We start from the raw sequence: 19,935 nt of genomic DNA on the forward strand, positions 1-19,935 counted from the left end.
GGCAAGTGCTCTAACACTGAGCCACAATCCCAGCCCTACCCCAATCTTAGCCTCCCAGCCCTGCCCCACCCCTAACCCCCCCAGCCCTGCACCACCCCTAGTCCCCCAGCCCTTTTTCTATTTTTCATTTTGAGACAGGGTCTTGCTAAGGTAAGGAAGCCGGCCTTGAACTTGTCATCTTTCTGCTTTATCTTGAGTTGCTAGAACTACAGGTGAGTACCTCCATATCCAGCTACATGATTCTATTCATGAAATGACAAGAAAAGGCAAATGGATGGAGGCAAAAAAGCAGAATAGTGGCTGCCAGAGAACAGGGGGTGACCAGATAGGTAGAGTGACTGCTAACAGTTATGAAGTTTTGTTTTGGAGTGATGAGAATGTTCTGAAATTAAAGGTACTGGTTATCCTACAACATTGTGAGTATAACACAAACTACCAAACTCTCCAGTTTAAAATGGTATATACTATACACTCCCTGATGACCATGAAATTAAATTGAATAACAATTTTCAAAACTAACTAGAAAAACCCCAAATATTACAAAATTAAACAACGAACATATAAAGGACCTGTGGATCAGAAAAACTACAATGGAAATCGTAAAGTAATTTGAAGTGAATACATTAAAACGTGTTTTGTTTTTTGTATTGTTTGTTGTTTATGGTACTGGGGATTAACTTGGAGCGCTTTGCCACTGAACTGCATCCCCAGCCCTTTGTATTTTGTATTATTTAAAGACACAGTCTAAGTTGCCAAGGCTGGCTTTGAACTTGTGATCCTCCTGCCTCAGCCTCCTAAATTGCTGGAATTACAGGTGTGTGCCACACATCCTGCTTAGAGAGAAACATTTTTATCTGAACACATATCACAAAATAAGAAAAGTTTAAAATCAGTAAACTTCTAACTCAAGAAAACTAAAAAGGTCAAATTAAGCTAAATTCAAATGCTAATACTTACTCAAATCCACACAAAGACATATAAGTATGTTCATAGTAGACAAAAAACAGAAATAACCAATGTCCCTCAACAAAATTGATGTTATACACATATACTGGAATATTACTCAGCAATGAAAAAAGACACACTCTGACACACATCAAAATGCCTAAACCTCAAAATTATCATGCTTAACAAAAATAATCAAACACAAATAGTCCTTACTATATGATTCCATCATTTATATGAAGTGCTAGAACAGGTAAAACTAATTAATGATAACAAGTCAGAAAATGGTTGCTTAGGTGGGGAGGGAACATGACTAACTACAATGAGACAGGAAGGAACTTTGTGGGGAGATAAACACACTATATATCCAGAGCTGAGTGTGGTTTACACAAGTAAGTTTATTACCAAAATTCAGTGAGGTGGGCTGAGGACATGGCTTGTAAGTAGGTACTCCTTATCATGTCTGAGGCCCTGGGTTAAATCCCCAGGACCACCAAAATGAAAAGAAAAAAAAAATCAGTGAGATAAGGATCTATGGTTTTTATATATACACACACACACACACACACACACACACACACACACACTCTTTGGGCATTAAAAAATTAAAAAGTGAATAGACAAGAGTAATGTGTATGAAGTCCCTTAACTGGATAAAGCCAATCCTATTTCCATCTGCATTCTAACCCCTATCACTTCTTGCATATTCAAATATATTTTATCTTCTCCCTCTGGTTCAGTATATCTTTTCACATTTTATTAGGTCATTATTTTTAGCATACAAACTAGGTTTAGCTATAATACCAGCTACTCAGGATACTGAGGCAGGAGGATCACAAGTTAGAGGCCAGCCTGGGAAACTCAGTGTGACCTTCTCTCAAAATAAAACATAAAAAAATAAAAAGGACTGGAGATATACCTCAGTGGTAAAGTGCCCTTGGGTTTAATCTCCAGTACTGAAAAATAAAATGTTTAAATTTCAGCCCCTCTGCCCCCAAAATTTCAACCCAACATATAGTTCCAACTACCATTATTTCCCTGCTCTCCCTTAACGCAATACATCCAAAAAGTTACAAATTCCCACTTAAATAGCAATTTCCCCTAAACTTATTCACTTAAAATTCAACATTCAGGAGCAAATGACATGAAGACTAACACAGCTATTTTCAGCATTTTTATGTGTTCTCTTTTAAATCCTCCCAACAACTGAGTAGGGTAGGTATTGTTGTTATCTCTGTTAACAGACAAGAAAACAACAGTAATAGCAAAGTTATATAACCTTCTAAAAGCAAGATAGCATATAAATTATTTCAAACTTCAGAATACTGTGCCTTCTTGTACAATATACTAGACACTTAAAACTCCCTCTTAATACAAAAATGTCTGACCAATGAAAAAAATCCAAATCTAGCCTAAATAGTTTCCTTTTTTTAAGGTCCCTATTTTACATAACAGTTCAACAACTAAAACCTATTATAACAATATGCTATGTAAGTAGGTGGCTAGCTAATTTATTATCTGAATAGGATACTTTTAAGAATAAATGAAGTTATTAATAGCATGTCTGGATATCAGGCATGACCAAGACTGTCTCGGGCAAAGAGACATATGGTCATCCCATTTAAAAGCTGTCTTTTCTATTTAAAAATCCATACTTATGTTTTTTTACTATATTCTCAAAAATAACAATTTAAAACTAAGATGCCATAAAGAGATAAAGAGGCATGACTACTAACAAATGTTGCAAGAAAGTGTTAACATTCAAACAGTCATTTTGCTTCCAGTTTTATCTTTTAACAGCTCAGTTTAAATGTAGCAATACTGTGGATGGAAAAATTTGGAGTTAGAAAACCTTGTATGTGTTTTCAAACAAAGATGACCTATTTATAAATATGAACATTAACAGCTGACAATACTGCACATAAGGATTCCTGTTTTAGTTCTTCAAAATATTTCACAAATGAAATAATTTCATTTATTTTAGAAGCTCAACTAAGAATTTCAAAACATAAAAAAGTTTGTGCAGGGGCTGGGGATGTGGCTCAAGTGGTAGCGCGCTCCCCTGGCATGCCTGCAGCCCGGGTTCAATCCTCAGCACCACATACAAAGAAAGATGTTGTGTCCGCTGATAACTAAAAAAATAAATATTAAAAAAATTCTCTCTCTCTCCCTCTCTCAATAAAAAAAAAAAGTTTGTGCAATAATCCGAAATTTACAATTCTCAAAAAAAAAAAAAAAACCCCACAGGTCCTGAAATGAGTTTAAAAAATTTGTTTAAATGCTCCCAAGGAAACAAAGAAAGACAGTTTCAAACAGGCTGATTTTAGTCTTCATATAAATGTTCTCCATCTGAGTGGCTTGGCACAGTCTATTGGACACACCTCAAAAAGTCTTTGACTGTTAGAGGAAAAATACCCCAAAACCCCACCCATGGACCACATAAATTTTCCAGTGTAGGCCTTTTTAAAGGGACCTTTAAAAAACCACACAGAAGTGGTTCCAGAATCATCATGTAGGGCACAGTCATATGCGGAGTCCCAGAATAGTCTTAGAGCAAACCCAACCAGTCTGGGCAGGCCAAAGAGTAGAGCTCTTTAGCTCTATAGCAAACACTCCTTTTCCCAAAAGCATTTGTCCAATCTTCCCTGTCACAACCTGAGCTGTAAGAAATGTCCAAAACCAGTCTAGACACTGATCTTAAGAAAACAAGGTAATATTCAGAGGAAGATTTTAAAATAGTGTTGCTTATTCAAAACTACTCAAAGTAGGAGCCTGAGATTTTTTTTTTTTTTTTTTGTAGTGGGGATTAAACCCAGGGGTGCTTTACCACTAAGATACATCCCCATCTCTTTTTATATTTTTTTTAAAGAGAGAGAGATTTTTAATATTTATTTTTTAGTTTTTGGTGGACACAGCATCTATTTTTTTTTAATGTGGTGCTAAGGATCGAACCAGTGCCCTGCACATGCCAGGCAAGCGTGCTACCGCTGAAGCCACATCCCCAGCCCCTTTATATTTTTTTTAATATTTATTTTTTAGTTGTAGTTGGACACAATACCTTTATTTATTTATTTTTATGTGGTGCTGAGGATTAACCCAGGCCCTTACACGAACTAGGCCACAACCACTGAGCCACAGCCCCAGCCCATTTTTATATTTTTGAGACGGGGACTTGCTAACTTGCTCAGGCTGCCTTCAAAGGCCTCAGCCTCCCAAGTTGGGAAGATGTAAATTCTATCTTATACTATGTTACTTCGGTTTGGACATAGGTCCAGTATAAAGAAAAAAATTAAAACACTGTTAGATCCTCTTCCAGTCTGATATTTTTTTATTTTCCTATGTCTATGAATTTAACTCAAGTTTCAACTTTGTTACTGGGTCAATTAAAAATGACAAAAGTGGGCTGTGAATGTAGCTCAGTGATAAAGGGCTTATTTAGTATTTGGGAGGCCCTAGGTTCAAACCCTGGCATCAAAAAAAAAAAAAAAAAGAAAAGGAAAAAAAGCATCAATTTATCAAGCATATTCTATAATCTCTGGAATGAAGACTAGTTAGAATCTGCTTTACATTACAAAAGGCAAAAGTTGTTCAATAGGGCCAGGGCTCAGTGGTAGAATGCTTGCTTAGCACTCCTACAATAAGTGAGGCACTGAGTTCAATCATCAGCACCAAATAAAAATAAATAAAATAAAGGTACTGTGTCCATCTACAATTTAAAAATATGTGTTAAAAAAAGGTGTTTACCAAGAATAATTGGTTTTAGAGTCTGGAAATTTAGACTTGTCCATCAATAATATTATAGTAGTGTAAAATACAAATTATGGGGCTGGGGATGTGGCTCAAGCAGTAGCGTGCTCGCCTGGCATGCTTGCGGCCCGGGTTCAATCCTCAGCACCACATACCAACAAAGATGTTGTGTCCGCCGAAAACTAAAAAAAATAAATATTAAAAAAAAAAAAAAAAAGAAGTCTTAGCCCAGTGCAGTGGCACACGCCTGTAATCCCCAGCAGCTTGGGAGGCTAAAGCAGGAGGATTGAGAGTTCAAAGCCAGCCTCAGCAACTTAGCAAGGGCCTAAGCAAATGAGCAAGACCCTGTTTCTAATAAAAAAATAAAAAAGAGCTAGGGTTGTGGCTCAGTGGTTAAACACTCCTGAGTTCATTCCCAGTACCAAAAAAAAAAAAGTTTTGATAGTTAAATGCTACACAAGAAAGGATACTGAATGAGGTACCTAGAGATCTATTTCTAGTTAAGATTTCCAACTATTTATGTGAACTTGAACAAAGCACAATATATCTGGGCTTTAGCATCTTCAACTGTAAAGCAAGGGAATTAGGTAAATTTGTTTCCCGTTTAAAAACTTACACATTTTTTTTTTCATATTTGCCCATTTTCAAAGTGGGTGTTCTTTTTTTTGGCGGGGGGGGGGGGGAGAAAGATTTATTTTAGTTCATAGCTTCAGTCTAAAGTAGGCTAGCTCCACTGCTTTGGGCTTCTGGTGAAGTAGAATGTCATGGTGGAAGGGCATAGCAGAGCATAGCCAATCACCTCAAGGCAGTCAGGAAGCAGAAAGAATCAAAGTGCTGGGCTGGGGATGTGGCTCAAGCGGTAGCGCGCTCGCCTGGCATGCCTGCGGTCCAGGTTTGATCCTCAGCACCATATACCAACAAAGATGTTGTGTCCGCCAAGAACTAAAAAATAAATATTTAAAAAAAAAAATTCTCTCTCTCTCTCTCTCTCTCTCCTCTCTCACTCTCTCTTAAAAAAAAAAATCAAAGTGCTTTGAGGGGTGGGGTAGGACATTTATTCTTATGTAAAGTACAAAAACAGCAATCACCCAAGTTCTCACTTTTCAAAATCAATCACTTAATATTTTGACCTATTTGCTTTGATCCTTTTTTCTGTTAGCATCTTTTTGTTGTTGTTGTTCTGTTTTAATTAGTTATACATGACATTAGAAAAGATTTATGCATGAAAATGTTTTTAATAAGACTGACTATATTCTATTTGTAAAATGCCTTAAAACTTAAAAGCATTTTTAAACTTACCAAGTAGGATACATGAGTATCACACTGTTATTTCATTACAATTTTAAACTTACCCAACAACACTGTAGGATACATGAGTATCACAGTAAGTTATCTCATTACAATCTCCAGAGAAGAAAAAAAATGGAATCAATAACACTAAAAAAGGCCTTCAATTATGATCCTAACCTGTTGACAATTGGTGTGATTTCCCATCCTATATTTGTTCATAGTCATTGCAAAGAGTCGAACATTACTATATTTAGCTACATTTTAAGAGTGGTATAAAAGCAAGAACATTGGACATGAAGTCAGATTCTGATAACTTGTGACTACTATTCTCACCAGTAAAAGGGTTGGTAATATCTAACTTGGGGGCTACTATTAGACTGAGCACAAAATGGGAATATGCCTAACATTATGATTGATAAAACTAAAGATAAGACAAAACTGCATTAAGTACAGTCCATACTGGGAACTTTCAAAACTGTCACTATATAGTCACTTCACGTTGCATAGTCTTCCTTCGTACTCCTAAACCTAAGTTACCAAGTTCCTTGTAGGACCAAAGAAAGGAAAGCAAGAGAGTCACTATTGATCTCTCACAATATATGTTATAATTTTGTTGTTAATAGAAGCATCTTTTTCAGGAAATTTAAGTAATATATTGTTTTTTTATAAAGGTATCATGCAGAGCACTAGATTACAGAGATCTGGATTTAATTCTTAACCTTACCACTAACTAATTTGCACACAGGACTCAAACTTCTCTTGGTCTCAATTCTTTGGTGAAAAATGTAGTAGATGGTTTAGGTAACTACTGAAAAAGCTTTTTTTCAAGGCACATCACTATAGCTCAAGACTTCATAAAATGCAGATTAACATCAGAAGAAGCATAAATGAACTTTATTATCAGTTACCTAGCTTTTCAAAATAACTGTTAACTTTTAGATTAGTCTTGAAAAGAACCACCATTCAACCCCTACATTAAAAGATACATACTGCTAGCAAGGCATATTGGCACACACATATAATCTTAGCTACTAAGGAGGCTGAGATAGGAAATTGCTGATTTTAGGCCAGTCTGGGCAACTTAGAGAGATCCTGTCACAAAATAAAAAATACTGGGGATTGTAGTTCAGTAGTAGAGAGCCCCCTGGGTTTAACTCCCAATACCAAGGAGGAAAAAAAAAAATGAATCCACATAAGAACTGATTCTTAAAAGAGAAAGCATTTGACCAGCACACCTAATTTAGCAGCAGTCTGTGTTGATGGAAATGCAAGAAGGAGTAGAGAAAAGGGGTTTTAACTCAGTATAACAGTAATATCCTAATTCATCCTAAAACACTGGTAGATTTAAAAGCTAGATTTACATGCCCCAATGTAACTTACTGTGAAACTTTCCCATATGGGTTTCCAAATTACAGCACCTGAGTTTCCCATTCTGCATAAAAAGATAAGTATTCCTTGTCTATGTTAGTACAGAACTATGCAACTGAAGAAATAGTGTCTAACTTCAATGCCATTAGATCTTGCTTTATCTAACCTGAGGATTAAGTTTTCAGCCATCTCTTAAATATCAGTGTAATCAAAATTACCATTGAGAAGCTATTGAATTAATTACCACAACTTACGCCCCTGGATGCTCAAAACCCTCAAATGAACTTATTTCTCTTATTTATGCTGGGCCTCCTTTTCTTTGGGGCAATGAAAGACCAAGGTCTTTCATTAAGAGGCAGGTCAAACACTGGGTAGGTAAAGCAATTTATCTCTTTTAGTGAACAGTTGAATTTGCAACAGTTAAACATTAAGTCAAGGCTACATGCAAAAAATGGACAAGCCCGTTATAATATCATTAACCATAAAAGAATCCTCAAAAATTCAAAAGTACGATTGCTTGCGTTATATGCCTATTATCTCACAAAACTCATTTCACTTGTGACTCTCCAATAAAAGTAGGTAAACAGATGGTACCTTCGAGAATCATCCGGTACTAATTCCGGACACAAGCAAACATTTAGGGGACACTCAATTTCACAATTTGGATGCAACCAACATGCAGAGAGAGGTCAAGTTTGAGGGTCTGCTCATGGCCAACCAATAAGTTCTGTCAGAAGGCATGACACACAGGCAAGGTAACACATTGTGTATGTCAGGTTCCCTCAGGCCCTGGGTAACGGGGGGAGGAGGGGCAAACTACATTTGTCAGGAGAAATCCACTGTACATATAAGCAGGCTTCAAACCTGGAATCTGAGCGAGGGTCACCTCAACCAAGCGGCGACTTTCAGGACACCACCGTGTGCCAGAGACCCAAAAACTTCTGGGGAAAACAGAAATGCACTAATGAAAAGTGCGGAGAAAGCGCCAACAAGAGGGGGTGGGCGGCAAAGAAAACCTCCAGACCACCCAGGAGAAGGGGCAACTGTTCTCGGGAGGTCGGGATGCTAAAGCCCAGCCAGGACGCAATTTAAGCAGCCGCCCGCTCATTACCTGACCGACATGACTTCGTCTTCCTGCCCCCACACCACCGCGCTCGCTCCGATGCTCTGCGTCCTCTGGGGCAGCTGCAGGTACCACAGCAACTGCTCCTCTGCTCAGGCACTCCGCGACCCAGAGCGCGTCCTCACACACCCCGCGCGCGGGCGGCCCCAGGCGAGCTGGCCTCGCGCGTTGATTGGCGGCGGGCGGAGGGAGGGCGTATGCTCCGCCCCCGGCCGACGGCTAGAGTCTGTCCCTGGGCGCCGCGGGCCACGGCAGACAGCCCGAGCGGCTCGTGCCGGCTCCCAGGCGCGCGGGCTCGCTGGCTGGCCAGCGGGCTGGCTAGCGGGCGTGGTGGCCATCTTGAGTCCGGGTAACAGCGTCGGCAGCCCCACGGGGCACGAGGTTGGGTGCCCGCCTCAAAAATGGCCGCGCCGCTGGTAACTGGCTTCGCAGTCACATGGCCATGGTCTACCTCGGCAAGCTCAGGTCTCTTTAACTGTACGGGGGTAAGGGAGGCTGTCAGGGCAAATCGCGATAGGGTTTAACCACCTGAAAAATCCATCTGCAGAGTAACCGCCTGGGAAACCTCAACTCTGGGGAAAATCGAACTCATAGCAACAGCAGCAGGACGTACTAAATTCCAATTTGCAGGGTTTAGCGGTCAATTGCTGGTCTGATGGTCCCGTATGTTCTCGAACTTAAACACTTAAAGCAGTTTAGTTAATATGGAAGTACCCAGGGCTCTAAACTGAATGAGAATCTAGATGGATGAGACCCGAACACCAGGTATTCTCAGCGTGTTCCCAGGTGATCCACGTATGCACATAAAGTTTTACACCCTCTGCTCAAAGTAACACCACTGTACCCTGTTTGCCACACTTGACAGATTACCTCACTTTCCTCAAAAGTATGCAGGTTATAAAAACAAGCCATAGATAAAAGATCAGATCTGGAGGTACCCTAACTCCTAACTCTAACCTTAAAATTCAATGCGACTAAAGGATTAAGAAATTGTTTTTTATTTATTTTTTTAATTTTTTTTTAGTTGCAGATGAACAAAATACCTTTATTTTATTTGTTTACTTATTTTTTTATGTGGTGCTGGGGATCAAACCCAGTACCTCATGCGTGCTAAGCAAGCGCTCTACCACTGAGTTACAACCCCAGTCCCAGGATTAAGAAATTGTGAACCACTAATAAAAATATTTTTAAAATAGGAAAATTAACTTTGGGAATATTAAGAGAGGGGAAAATTAGTAAATGCTTTATGTCCCAAATAGCTTTTCTAACTTTGGGAATATTAAGAGAGGGGAAAATTAGTAAATGCTTTATGTCCCAAATAGCTTTTCTTTATTTCTTCTTTGTTCTCTAAATTTAAACATTTATATTATTAGCAGTAACATTCATTTACTGATCATAGAGGATAATGATTTATTTCATATCTCTGAAATACATCAAAAATAAACCAAACACCATGATATAGTAAAATGTTGCTGATGTGTCCAGATGCATTGGCAGCATGCCTGAAATCCCACCACCAATTTGTGATGCTGAGGCAGGAGAATCACAAGTTTAAGGCTGCCTCATCAACTTAGGTAGGCCCTAAGCAAGTTAGCAACATCCTGTCTCAAAACACAAAATAAGGGTTGGGGTTGTGGCTCAGTTAAAGTGCCTCTGGATTCAATCCAGAGTACTCCCCAAAAAATAAAATTGTTGCTACTGGAACTGAAAAAGTGAATTATAATATATTTAATGTTAAAACTGAAGCTATGTGCTTTTCTGCTGGGGTTCATAAAACATACCCAAATGTGAAGGCCTCAGAAGCAAAGTTTCCCTCGGACCTCCTACTTTCTTGATCTACACCCACCCACAATCCCACTTAAGGCAGGAAGCAGAAACTAGAAATTCTCAGGCAGGTCATAGAATCACTTTCCCCATACAAGCTACAAGCCTAAAAATAAATCTTCCCTTGCCTTTCTGTCTTGGAGTTGGCCACAAAGAAATTCTCTGACCTACCTTGTCTGATAGTAGATAAAAAGACCACCATTTAAGAAAAGGTCTTGCCCCATCCCCAGGAGGAAGGCAGGCTACAGGGGGAAGACAAGAAGAATCTGGTCAGATCTTGCTAAGTTTTCCCACTTAAATCTATTAGCATTAAATCATATCCTTTTTGTCCACTTGTATTTCTACACAGTAATTAAACATAAGCATTAAATGGATAGTTCACTCTAGCTAGGTCTTTGGGTCTTCATTCTTACAGTTTTCATGTCACCTAAAACTACTATCAAAAATATTAAAAAAAAAATTGTTATGCTCTTCTCTTTTTTTTTTTTCCAGAGTAGAAATTAGAAGTTTATTAAAGGACAGCAGAAAAGACTTCTCCCAGAGGAAGAAGGGGACCCAAGAGGTGGAATCCTATGCTCTTCTCTTAACTGTTGTGCAAGAAAAGGATCAACACATTTTCCTTCCCTACATTCCATTAAAAACAATTTTATTGTTTTGATTGGACTGTTTCCCCACACACACTACTAGGGATTAAAACTAGGAGTGCTCTACCACTGAGCCACATCCCCAGCCCTTTTATTTATTTATTTATTTTTATTTTGAGGCAGGATCTTGCTAAATTGCCCAAGCTGTCCTCAAACTTATAATCCTCCTGCCCCAGCTTCTGGAGTCAGTGACTGGGAAGGCATGCACCACCTCACCAGCTATATTTTGCTTTTTAACCATTGAAATTTTAACATCCAAACTAGAATAATGTAAGTATAAACATTTACCAATATTTTCAAGACTTAGAACCAAAAAAAGAACATAAAACATCTCTATAATAAGTTTTCTATTGATTTATGTTGAAATAATATTTTGAATATACTGGATTAGAAAAATATATTAAGGTTAAACTGTTTCTTTTTTAATGTGACTACTAGAAATTTGAAATCATTTCTTGCATTATATTTATTCCAGATAGTACTGTTCTGTAGTCTTAAATTATCATTCATTTTTTAACCTATCATTGCTCCTGTAACAGAATAATTACATTCACATAATGAAATTAGTAAAATGAACAATTTATACAAATCTGCTTTTCCTGGTAGCCATCTAAAAACATCAAATATTCCAAAAGGTTGCAAGTTTCTTTTTTTATTCATCTCAATTAGTTATACATGACAGCAGAATGCATTTCATTTCATTGTACACAAATGGAGCACAACTTTTCATTTCTCTGATTGTAGTCACACCATTTGTGCAATTATACATGTACCTAGGGTAATGATGTCCTTCTCATTCCACCATTTTTCCTATCCCCATGCCTGCTCCATTTCCCTCCCTCCCCTTTGCCCAATCCAAAGTTGCAAGTTTCTTTAGAAAGCACTGTTTTTAGGCTTAAGACTTTTTCTCTTTAATTTGGGAAATGTCTGTCTAGAGTGATTCATGATGTATTCAGTCCACAAGTAAAGTCCATTAAAACAATGGGCCATACTTGCAATCATGAGACTTTGACCAAATGTACAGAAGCAGAATGGTTCCTCTGGATTAAACTGAATCCAAAGCACAGATGCAGGTGTACAGCAATTTTAAGTGGTGGAGATACCAATTCAAGAGATTCCCTCCTCCTCTTGCAGAAAATGTTAATAGTTAATCCACACGGACTAAAATCAAGCCAGGAATAATCCTTAGGAGTATAAAATCTAAGTTAAATTTTAATATGGGGCACAGTATAATGTAAAGCAGTGCTTCTCAAACTTTAATATGCACACAAATCATTTAGGGAATCTTGTTAAAATGCAGGTTTGATTCAGTAGGAGTCAGTGGCTAAACTTTTGCTTGTTTTGTTGATTGTTTTGTACTGCAATTTAAGCCATGGGGGACTTTGACCACTAAGCTACATCCAAAGTCCTTTTTTTATTTATTTTGAGACAGGGTCCCTCTAAATTGCTGAAGGTTTTGCTAAGGTCACTGCAGCTGTATTTGAACTACAAACTTCCAGCCTCAGCCTCCTAAATCAATGAGATTACAGGTATGTGGCAGCCTGCCTCCAGCACCACCATATCCACCAAGTTTTGTATTTCTTTATGTTCCAAAGTCTGGCCAATTGCTTCTGATCTGTGGGTCAAAATGAGTAGAAACCTATTAGGTCTGTGACCTTGATCTGGTTCTTAACCTGTCTGACCCCAAGTTTAACCAGTTTAACCATTATATACTTTTTAGGCCATAGCAAAGATTCAAATTTAATTAGCTGAGTAAAGTGTCTAATGGATTCCATAGAAAATAACATAATTATTATCACACTAGTTAAAATTACATCTCTGGGAAGCATACTAAAGCTAACATAAGCTTGGTCTTCTGTAAAATCAAATGTGCTTTTTGTTCATGCTTAACATACAATGGTAATTCATACTTTTTATTTTTAGCATTAAGATTGAAAAAAATTTGGGCTGGGAGTGTAGCTCAGTGGTAGAGCACTTGCCTAGTATCTCAATGCCCTGGGTTTGAGCCAGCAATGGGGGAAAGATTAATAAATTTAAAACCTTAATTTTGCTACCAAACAGCTGATTTTAATTTAGTGGGTTTTTTTAACAAATATACTAAATTCTAACATGTAGGTCTGCAACATTCAAATATTTAATCAAACTGAAGTCAAATCAAATTTTTTTTTACAAATTCATTTTTGATAAGTGAACCTTTGCATTTAACTTAATCAAAACTTTTTTAAAATTAAAATCACAACATTCAAAAAGCTTATTCTTTTAAAAATGCATTTAGATACAAGTCATTTCTGCAAATATAAACACAAAAATATTTCAACAAACAGGACTTGTGTGATTGTTCTTTCAGAGTCAGTGATGTAGGTAGGAACCCAAAGTAAAGATACATTTTTCCAGATAAAGGCAGTTCTTTTGATTCACAGAGGCTTCACAGTAATTCTTACTCTTTGTCTATGTTTTCTGTATTCCTTCTTTCACCTAGTCATTCTCAGTATGAAAAACTGATGTGACTCCCATTTTTGAGCAACCAGTTTCTACCTGAAGGCCTGTTCAGAGGGAGGGGACATGACCCTTGTCCTTGGAAAGACCCACAGACCACTCCTAGGCACATATCCACCCTGCTGAGTTATTTGTCTGTAAATAACAGGAGAGATCTGTGTGCCAAGTGTCCTGGACTCAGTTACCATAGGTGAGGAACCATAGCAACCCCTAGCAACCACCAATCAGCATGAAAATATCTGAAATGCCAGGTGACCCACCCAGTAGTTTCTGGTAATTGATAACATGATTAGGCAACCCTCCAAGTTTAACCAATCAGTTCAAATGTATCCACCTCTTGAACCAACCAATCACCCTTACCCAACTTGTTCCTGCCAGTGAATGTGCAAATCACTGTAAGAGTTGTTGTTGGACTTTCCTGCGATGTGAAATGATTTACTGTGTGATGTTGTGACACAGAGTATCCCCAAAAAACCTATAAATCCTCACTGAACTAAGGGTCAGTTGGGACTCACTCCCTGGGACTGCTGCTTCAGAAAAGGTTGTGAGTCCAGGCTCAAGCTTGCAATAAATTGTGTGACTGCATCAGATTTGGCTCCTGGAGGTCCATTGGGGTCCCATGAAACTGGCATTTCATCTACACACACACACACACACACACACACACTTGCTGAATAATTACTACTTTTGATCAATTTTCTAAGCAATTTATTTCAAATGTATTCTTTTCCTAAAGGCCTAGCTTATTCCCCTTTAAGGAAAAGTAGTAAATTGAAATCTTTACCTTCATTAACCTTCTCAATTTGAACAGATGAATCAAGGAAAATGGGTCAAATAGTTTGCTCTTGGTAAGATTAATAAGCACATATTCTATCTATTATATCTAATCTTGGGTTAATATGCCACTATAAAAGCAAACCAATAGATAAGCCCAAATAGCTAAGTGCCTCTATATTCCAGAACAAAGATGTGAACCCACCCTTACTAATCTTTTCAACAGATGCTTCAGATCCCAAAATAATACAAATGTTCTTTTCAAACATAACTAGTTTGTTATAAGGGTACAATAAATAAAGAACTCTCATACATTATTGGTGGGAGTATAAATTAGTACATTTCTAGAAAGCTTTTTGACAATGTGTATCAGAAAACTACATTTTTTCGGGCAACTACGGTTAAAAAAAAAAAAGAGAGAGAGAGACTAACATGCAGGGTGTGCTGACGCAAGCATGTAATCCCAGTTACTCAGGAGGCTGAGACAAGTTTGAGGACAGCCTGAGCAACTTAGTGAGATCCCATCTCAACATAAATTTTTTTAAAAAGGACTGGGATGTAGCTCAGTGGTAGAGCACTTGCACTACATGTGCAAGGCCCTGGGTTCAATACCCAATACTGCAAAATAAAATTTTTTTAAAAGCTAATATGAAAAAAAGATTTGTATATCCACTTACTTATTTCAGCATTAACAATATCAAATTTAAAAATATATATATTTAGTTTTTAGTTGTAGTTGGACACAATATCTTTATTTTACTTATTTATTTTTATGTGGTACTGAGGATGAACCCAGGGCCTTGTATGTGCTAGGTGAGCCCTCTACCGCTGAGCCAAAACCCCAGCCTCTCAAATTTTTTTAAAAATATTTTTTAGTTGTAGTTGGACAAAATATCTTTATTTTTATGTGGTGCTGAGGATCGAACCCAGTGCCTCACACATGCAAGGCAAGCGCTCTACCAATGAGCTATAGCTCCAGCCCTCAAATTTTTATTATATCCTATATTAATTAAATTATAGGAGAATGTTATGGAGCTATTATAAAATGTTTCCACTGATTTTTTTTTCAGGACATAGGAAAATGCTCATGATATAATGTTAAATGAAAAATAATAAAACAAGCAAAGAAAAAGAATGCAGAATGTGATCTTGACCATATTTTTAAAAAATACATGATTTTATATATATATATAAAATCATGATTTACTTTACAAATGCTTTATCTTTTCATGTTTAAAGATTTTTAAAACAGGGATAACAAAAATAAAATGTTACTCTGATTTTCTTGGTTAATTTTAAATTGCAACTTCTCAAAAGTTAAAAATATAAATACCAGTTTCGAATTGTGCTTAAAAGCTCAGCTGTCATCACATGAATGTGGAGTGTTTTTCCTGTATGTTACTTAAAATATATACCCTCATTTAGTAATTGATGAAAATAATCTTTTTTAAGCAATCTATATTATACTTCAAAAAGAGAAACTTCTTAAAACTTGTCTCCCTGAAATTAGTATTTGGCCACAGTACATAGTTCAGAAGCCTGTGAATGTGAAGATGGGAATTCTTTTTTTTTTTTTTAATATATTTAACTACTTTTATTTTATTTATTTATTTATTTATTTTTATGTGGTACTAAGGATGAAACCCAGTACCTCACACATTCTAGGCAAGTGCTCTGCAAATTAGCTACGGCCCCAGCCCAAAGATGGGAATTCTGATCTGGCACCTATCAATAACAGTATGACTTTTCACAAATCATTACCTGTTTTACCATCAGTTTCCTAATCTTCAACACAAAGGAGTGTGTTATAGGTGACATCTCAAGACCTTGTCAATTCTTATTAGACAGTAAAGGAAAAACTGTCTATTTGTGTCTCAATACATATTGCTTTTTTAAGAGCTGATCAATTTTAATTAGTTTCAGAATGGACAAGGTTATTCAAAGAAATGTTGCTAAACATATTAGTTCTCTTCTCCAAAAGGAATCATAAAACTTTATTATTTTCTTTTATTACCTGTATATTCTTATGTCATATTTCACTTTAACATCACACATTTGAATAGAATACAATTTTTAAAGGTAACCTGGCAATTTACTTCCCAGAAGAATTTGAAGACTACAAGAACATTTGATAGATCGAACTTTATTTAGAAGGAGTTTTTAGCAAAACTCCCTTCCCAGGCACACCCACACAGTGCTTCTTTATTTTCAGTGAACTATATAAATTTCTGAAACTCGAAGAAAATCTCCAACCTAAAAGTACAGGACAATTGTGCTTTCCAACTATTCCTGCTGCAAAGAACATATTTTTAAACTATAAAACTAAATATCACTATCATTTAATAATGAAAAGGACATTTTAATATAAAAATATAGAAAGGACATTACAGAATTAAAGACAGTCCTTCACAAAGGATTGTCTGTAACCTTATATATGTGTTATATTAAAAGTTTTCCTTAATTTATTGTAACACCATAGATCAATCTATTTTATTTCACAAACAAGCTTTCAGGAATTATTCATTTAGTCACTGATCAAATGTTGATTTAGCATCTACTCTGTACACTCAAAACTAGAAATTCAGCAAAGATCAAGAACAAGCTCTGGGAGGGTATGTGGCACACACCTTTAATTCCCACAGTTCAGGAGGATCACAAGTTCAAAACCAGTCTCAGTAGGATTAACAAGGCCCTAAACAACCTAGAGAACCCTGTCTCAAAATAAAAAATCAAAAGGGCTGGGGATATTGACCAGTTCAATCCTCAGTACCAAAAACAAACAAAAACCCACGTTCTGCCATTATAGAAATAACATTCTAAAGGAATACAGATGAATAATCAAGTAACAGATAAGAACATCAAGGGATCAAAAGTGCTATGCAGGGCTGGGGCTGGGGCTCAACAGTAGCACACATGCCTGGCATGTATGAGGCACTAGGTTCGATTTTTGGCCCCACATGTAAATAAATAAAATAAAGGTCTATCAACAACTAAGAAAAATATTTTTTTTAAATTGCTATACAGAGAATTAAAACCAGCGGATCAATGTAGAGAAAGTCTCTTTTACATTAGGTAGTCAGGTTCTCTCTCTACAAGGAGAGAGGTGAAGCAAAGCCAAGTGGGGGAAGGGCAATCAGAACAGCCCCAAAAAGAGAACTAGACTGCCAGTGCAAAAAAAAAGCAAGTGAGAGAGAAAGAGCTGTATGTGGCCAGTGCAAGCAGCAGATGGGATTGGACTGCATGAGTCTACGAAGTATTGATTTTGTTATAAGCATGGCAGGAAGCCATCACTGTAATCAAGTTTTAAACAGAGGAATAACATGATCTCATTGTGTGTAAAAGATCATTCTGAGCATAGTATGGAGAATAGAATAGAGGAGCAAGAAAGCAGAAAGACCAAATTAGAAGCCTATTAGAGCAGTTCTGCTAACAGATAACCATAGAGATAGTGATGGCCATGAAGAGAAGTAGATGGTTCCAGGAGACATTTTGGAAGTAGACTGACAGGACTTGCTGGTGGACTAAATATGAGGTATCAAGGGAAAAAAGGAATCGAGAGTAACTTCTATATTTGAGACTTGAGAAGTTGGGTGAATGGTGCTGCAGTTTTTTCTAGATAAATAGAGAAGACGGGAAAAGCTTATAAGACTGGAGTTCTGGGAAAAGAGAGGGATGAAGAAAAGAGATTTGGAAAACAGGTTTTTCTTTTTACTCTTTCTTTCTTACTCCTAAGTGCCTACTGTTTTCTATTGATAGACTAAAAACAAATGTCTAGAATTTTATATGCAGTCTCATCTGAATAATATCTTAAGAGAGAAAGAGTTTTACCTTGGCATCTGCTAGCAGCCATGAGTATATATAAAAGTAGAATGAGGGGGCTGGGGATGTGGCTCAAGTGGTAGCGCGCTCGCCTAGCATGCGTGCGGCCCGGGTTCGATCCTCAGCAGCACCACATACCAACAAAGATGTTGTGTCCGCCGAGAACAAAGAAAAAATAAGTAAATGTTAAAAATTCTCTCTCTCTGTCCCCCTCTCTCTCTCACTCTCTCTTTAAAAAAAAAAAAAAAGTAGAATGATGCCAGGCACGGTGCTGCATGCTGTAATCCCAGCAATTTGGGAGGCTGAGGCAGGAGGATCATGAATTCAAATCCAGCCTTAGCAACTTAGCAAGACTCTAAGCAACTCAGGGAGACCCTATCTCAAAATAAAATATTAAAAAGGGCTGGGGATGTGGCTCGGCATGTTTTCCAAAATTATTTTACCATAAATGTGACAGATTTTAAATGGCCACAATTTCTTTAAGACAAGTCTATGTCCTCTCCACTTAAATCTGGACCAGCCTGGGGCTCCTTTGACCTATACTATTAGTATGTTGGAAGTGATGCTATGCCAGATACTAGGTAGCCTTTAAGAGGACTACAAACTCCTGCCTTGGTCTCTTAAGGCCTCCAACTGTCATGTAAGTCCAACAAGCATGAGGCTAAGGTGGTGGCTCAGAGGTAGAGCACTCACCTAGCATGCGTTAGGCACTGGGTTTGATCCTGAGCACCAAATGAAAATAAAATAATGGTATTGTGTCTACCTACAACTAAAAAATAAATGTTTAAAAAAAAAAAAAAAAAGAAGTTCAACAACCTGACAGAAGAAACTGCACAGAAAAAAGTCTCTCAAACTACAAGAGGGAGAAATGCCCCGCTGAGCCAAGCCTTCCAGTCATCCTCACTAGAATACCAAACTGAAAAATACATTTTACAGCTCAATTTTACCTACATATTCATAACTAAAGTAACATTTAATAAAACAATAATTAATCTTAAATACTCCAATGCATTCATATTTCCTTATTTCTCTTATATACTGCTTGTACAACACAAATTGATTTATGGGCTAGTTTGAAAGACATTGTACTCCGTATTACTCACTTCACAGGTGAATACACAAACCTAGACAGAAACCTTAATAAAACCCAGGTGTCCTGATTACTAATCTAAAATCCTTTTCCTTATACCATCTAACAAGCAATAGGTATTACAGTCCATACCAGAAGTCTCTCACAAACTCATATACATATCCCAGAATTGATCTATGTCCTCCTCCCCCGACACTTTTTTTCCTAAGCTTATCAAGCATAATGAAATTGAGGTTTTTAAGTATTATCAGTTGTATTTACTAATCCTATTCTTCAAATAGGCTAACTGTACATTTCATTTTTTCCCCCCTAAATTGAACCCAGGAGTGCTCTACCACTGAGCACAGTACCCCAGTGCCTTTTTATTTTTTATTTTGAGAGACAGTCTCTAAATTGCTGAGGCTGCTGGCCTGGAACTTGCCAGCTTTCTGCTTCAGCTTCCAGAGCCACTGGAGTTACAGGAGTGTACCACTAAGCTGGCCTTAACATTTTGCTTCTGTACAAAGGTTACTTTTGATAAACTGTATGAGGTCCAAGGCTAATTGTTACCATGAGTCATTTCTAATGGAAAAGACTTCACTGCTACCATCTCAGACATGGTAAATGTTTTTATAGGATTTTAAATTATGAATAGTATTAAAAGATTAACAGCTTTTTAGAAGATTACTAGTAATTGTTCCACGTATTATATAGGAATACTTCTGGAAGCAAAGAGCCTGTTTGATTTTTTTCATCCTATAAGTTACCTATTTTTTAAAAATTTTTTCCCAGATTTTTATTTGGTGCAGTAACGTTGTACATAATGGTGGGATTTG

The 19,935-nt window shown here is 37.2% G+C and overlaps 1 protein-coding gene and 1 long non-coding RNA gene across 8 annotated transcripts in view; one reads left to right on the forward strand and one right to left on the reverse strand.

Annotated features, from left to right (window-relative positions):
* Positions 1 to 19,935, reverse strand: part of Adk (adenosine kinase) — a 459,652-nt gene that overhangs the window by 426,153 nt on the left and 13,564 nt on the right. Inside the window, exon 2 of one of the 7 annotated variants that reach the window (XM_078039886.1) lies at positions 10,469 to 10,539. The exons of 5 other annotated variants lie outside the window; for them this stretch is intronic. In XM_078039886.1, coding sequence (XP_077896012.1) covers positions 10,469 to 10,521 — 53 coding nt within the window. In that variant the 5' untranslated portion in view covers positions 10,522 to 10,539. Of the gene's footprint in view, positions 1 to 8,461; positions 8,600 to 10,468; positions 10,540 to 19,935 lie in introns of those variants that run through there. One more of the 7 variants, XM_078039895.1, reaches the window with a different exon arrangement.
* On the forward strand, positions 8,551 to 10,946 carry LOC144375360 (uncharacterized). Its single transcript, XR_013435086.1, has 2 exons — positions 8,551 to 8,938; positions 10,790 to 10,946. It is a non-coding gene; the product is annotated as an uncharacterized LOC144375360 (long non-coding RNA).

Source organism: Ictidomys tridecemlineatus, chromosome 1 (genome assembly GCF_052094955.1).
Source record: "Ictidomys tridecemlineatus isolate mIctTri1 chromosome 1, mIctTri1.hap1, whole genome shotgun sequence".
NCBI classification, from domain to species: Eukaryota; Metazoa; Chordata; class Mammalia; order Rodentia; family Sciuridae; genus Ictidomys; species Ictidomys tridecemlineatus.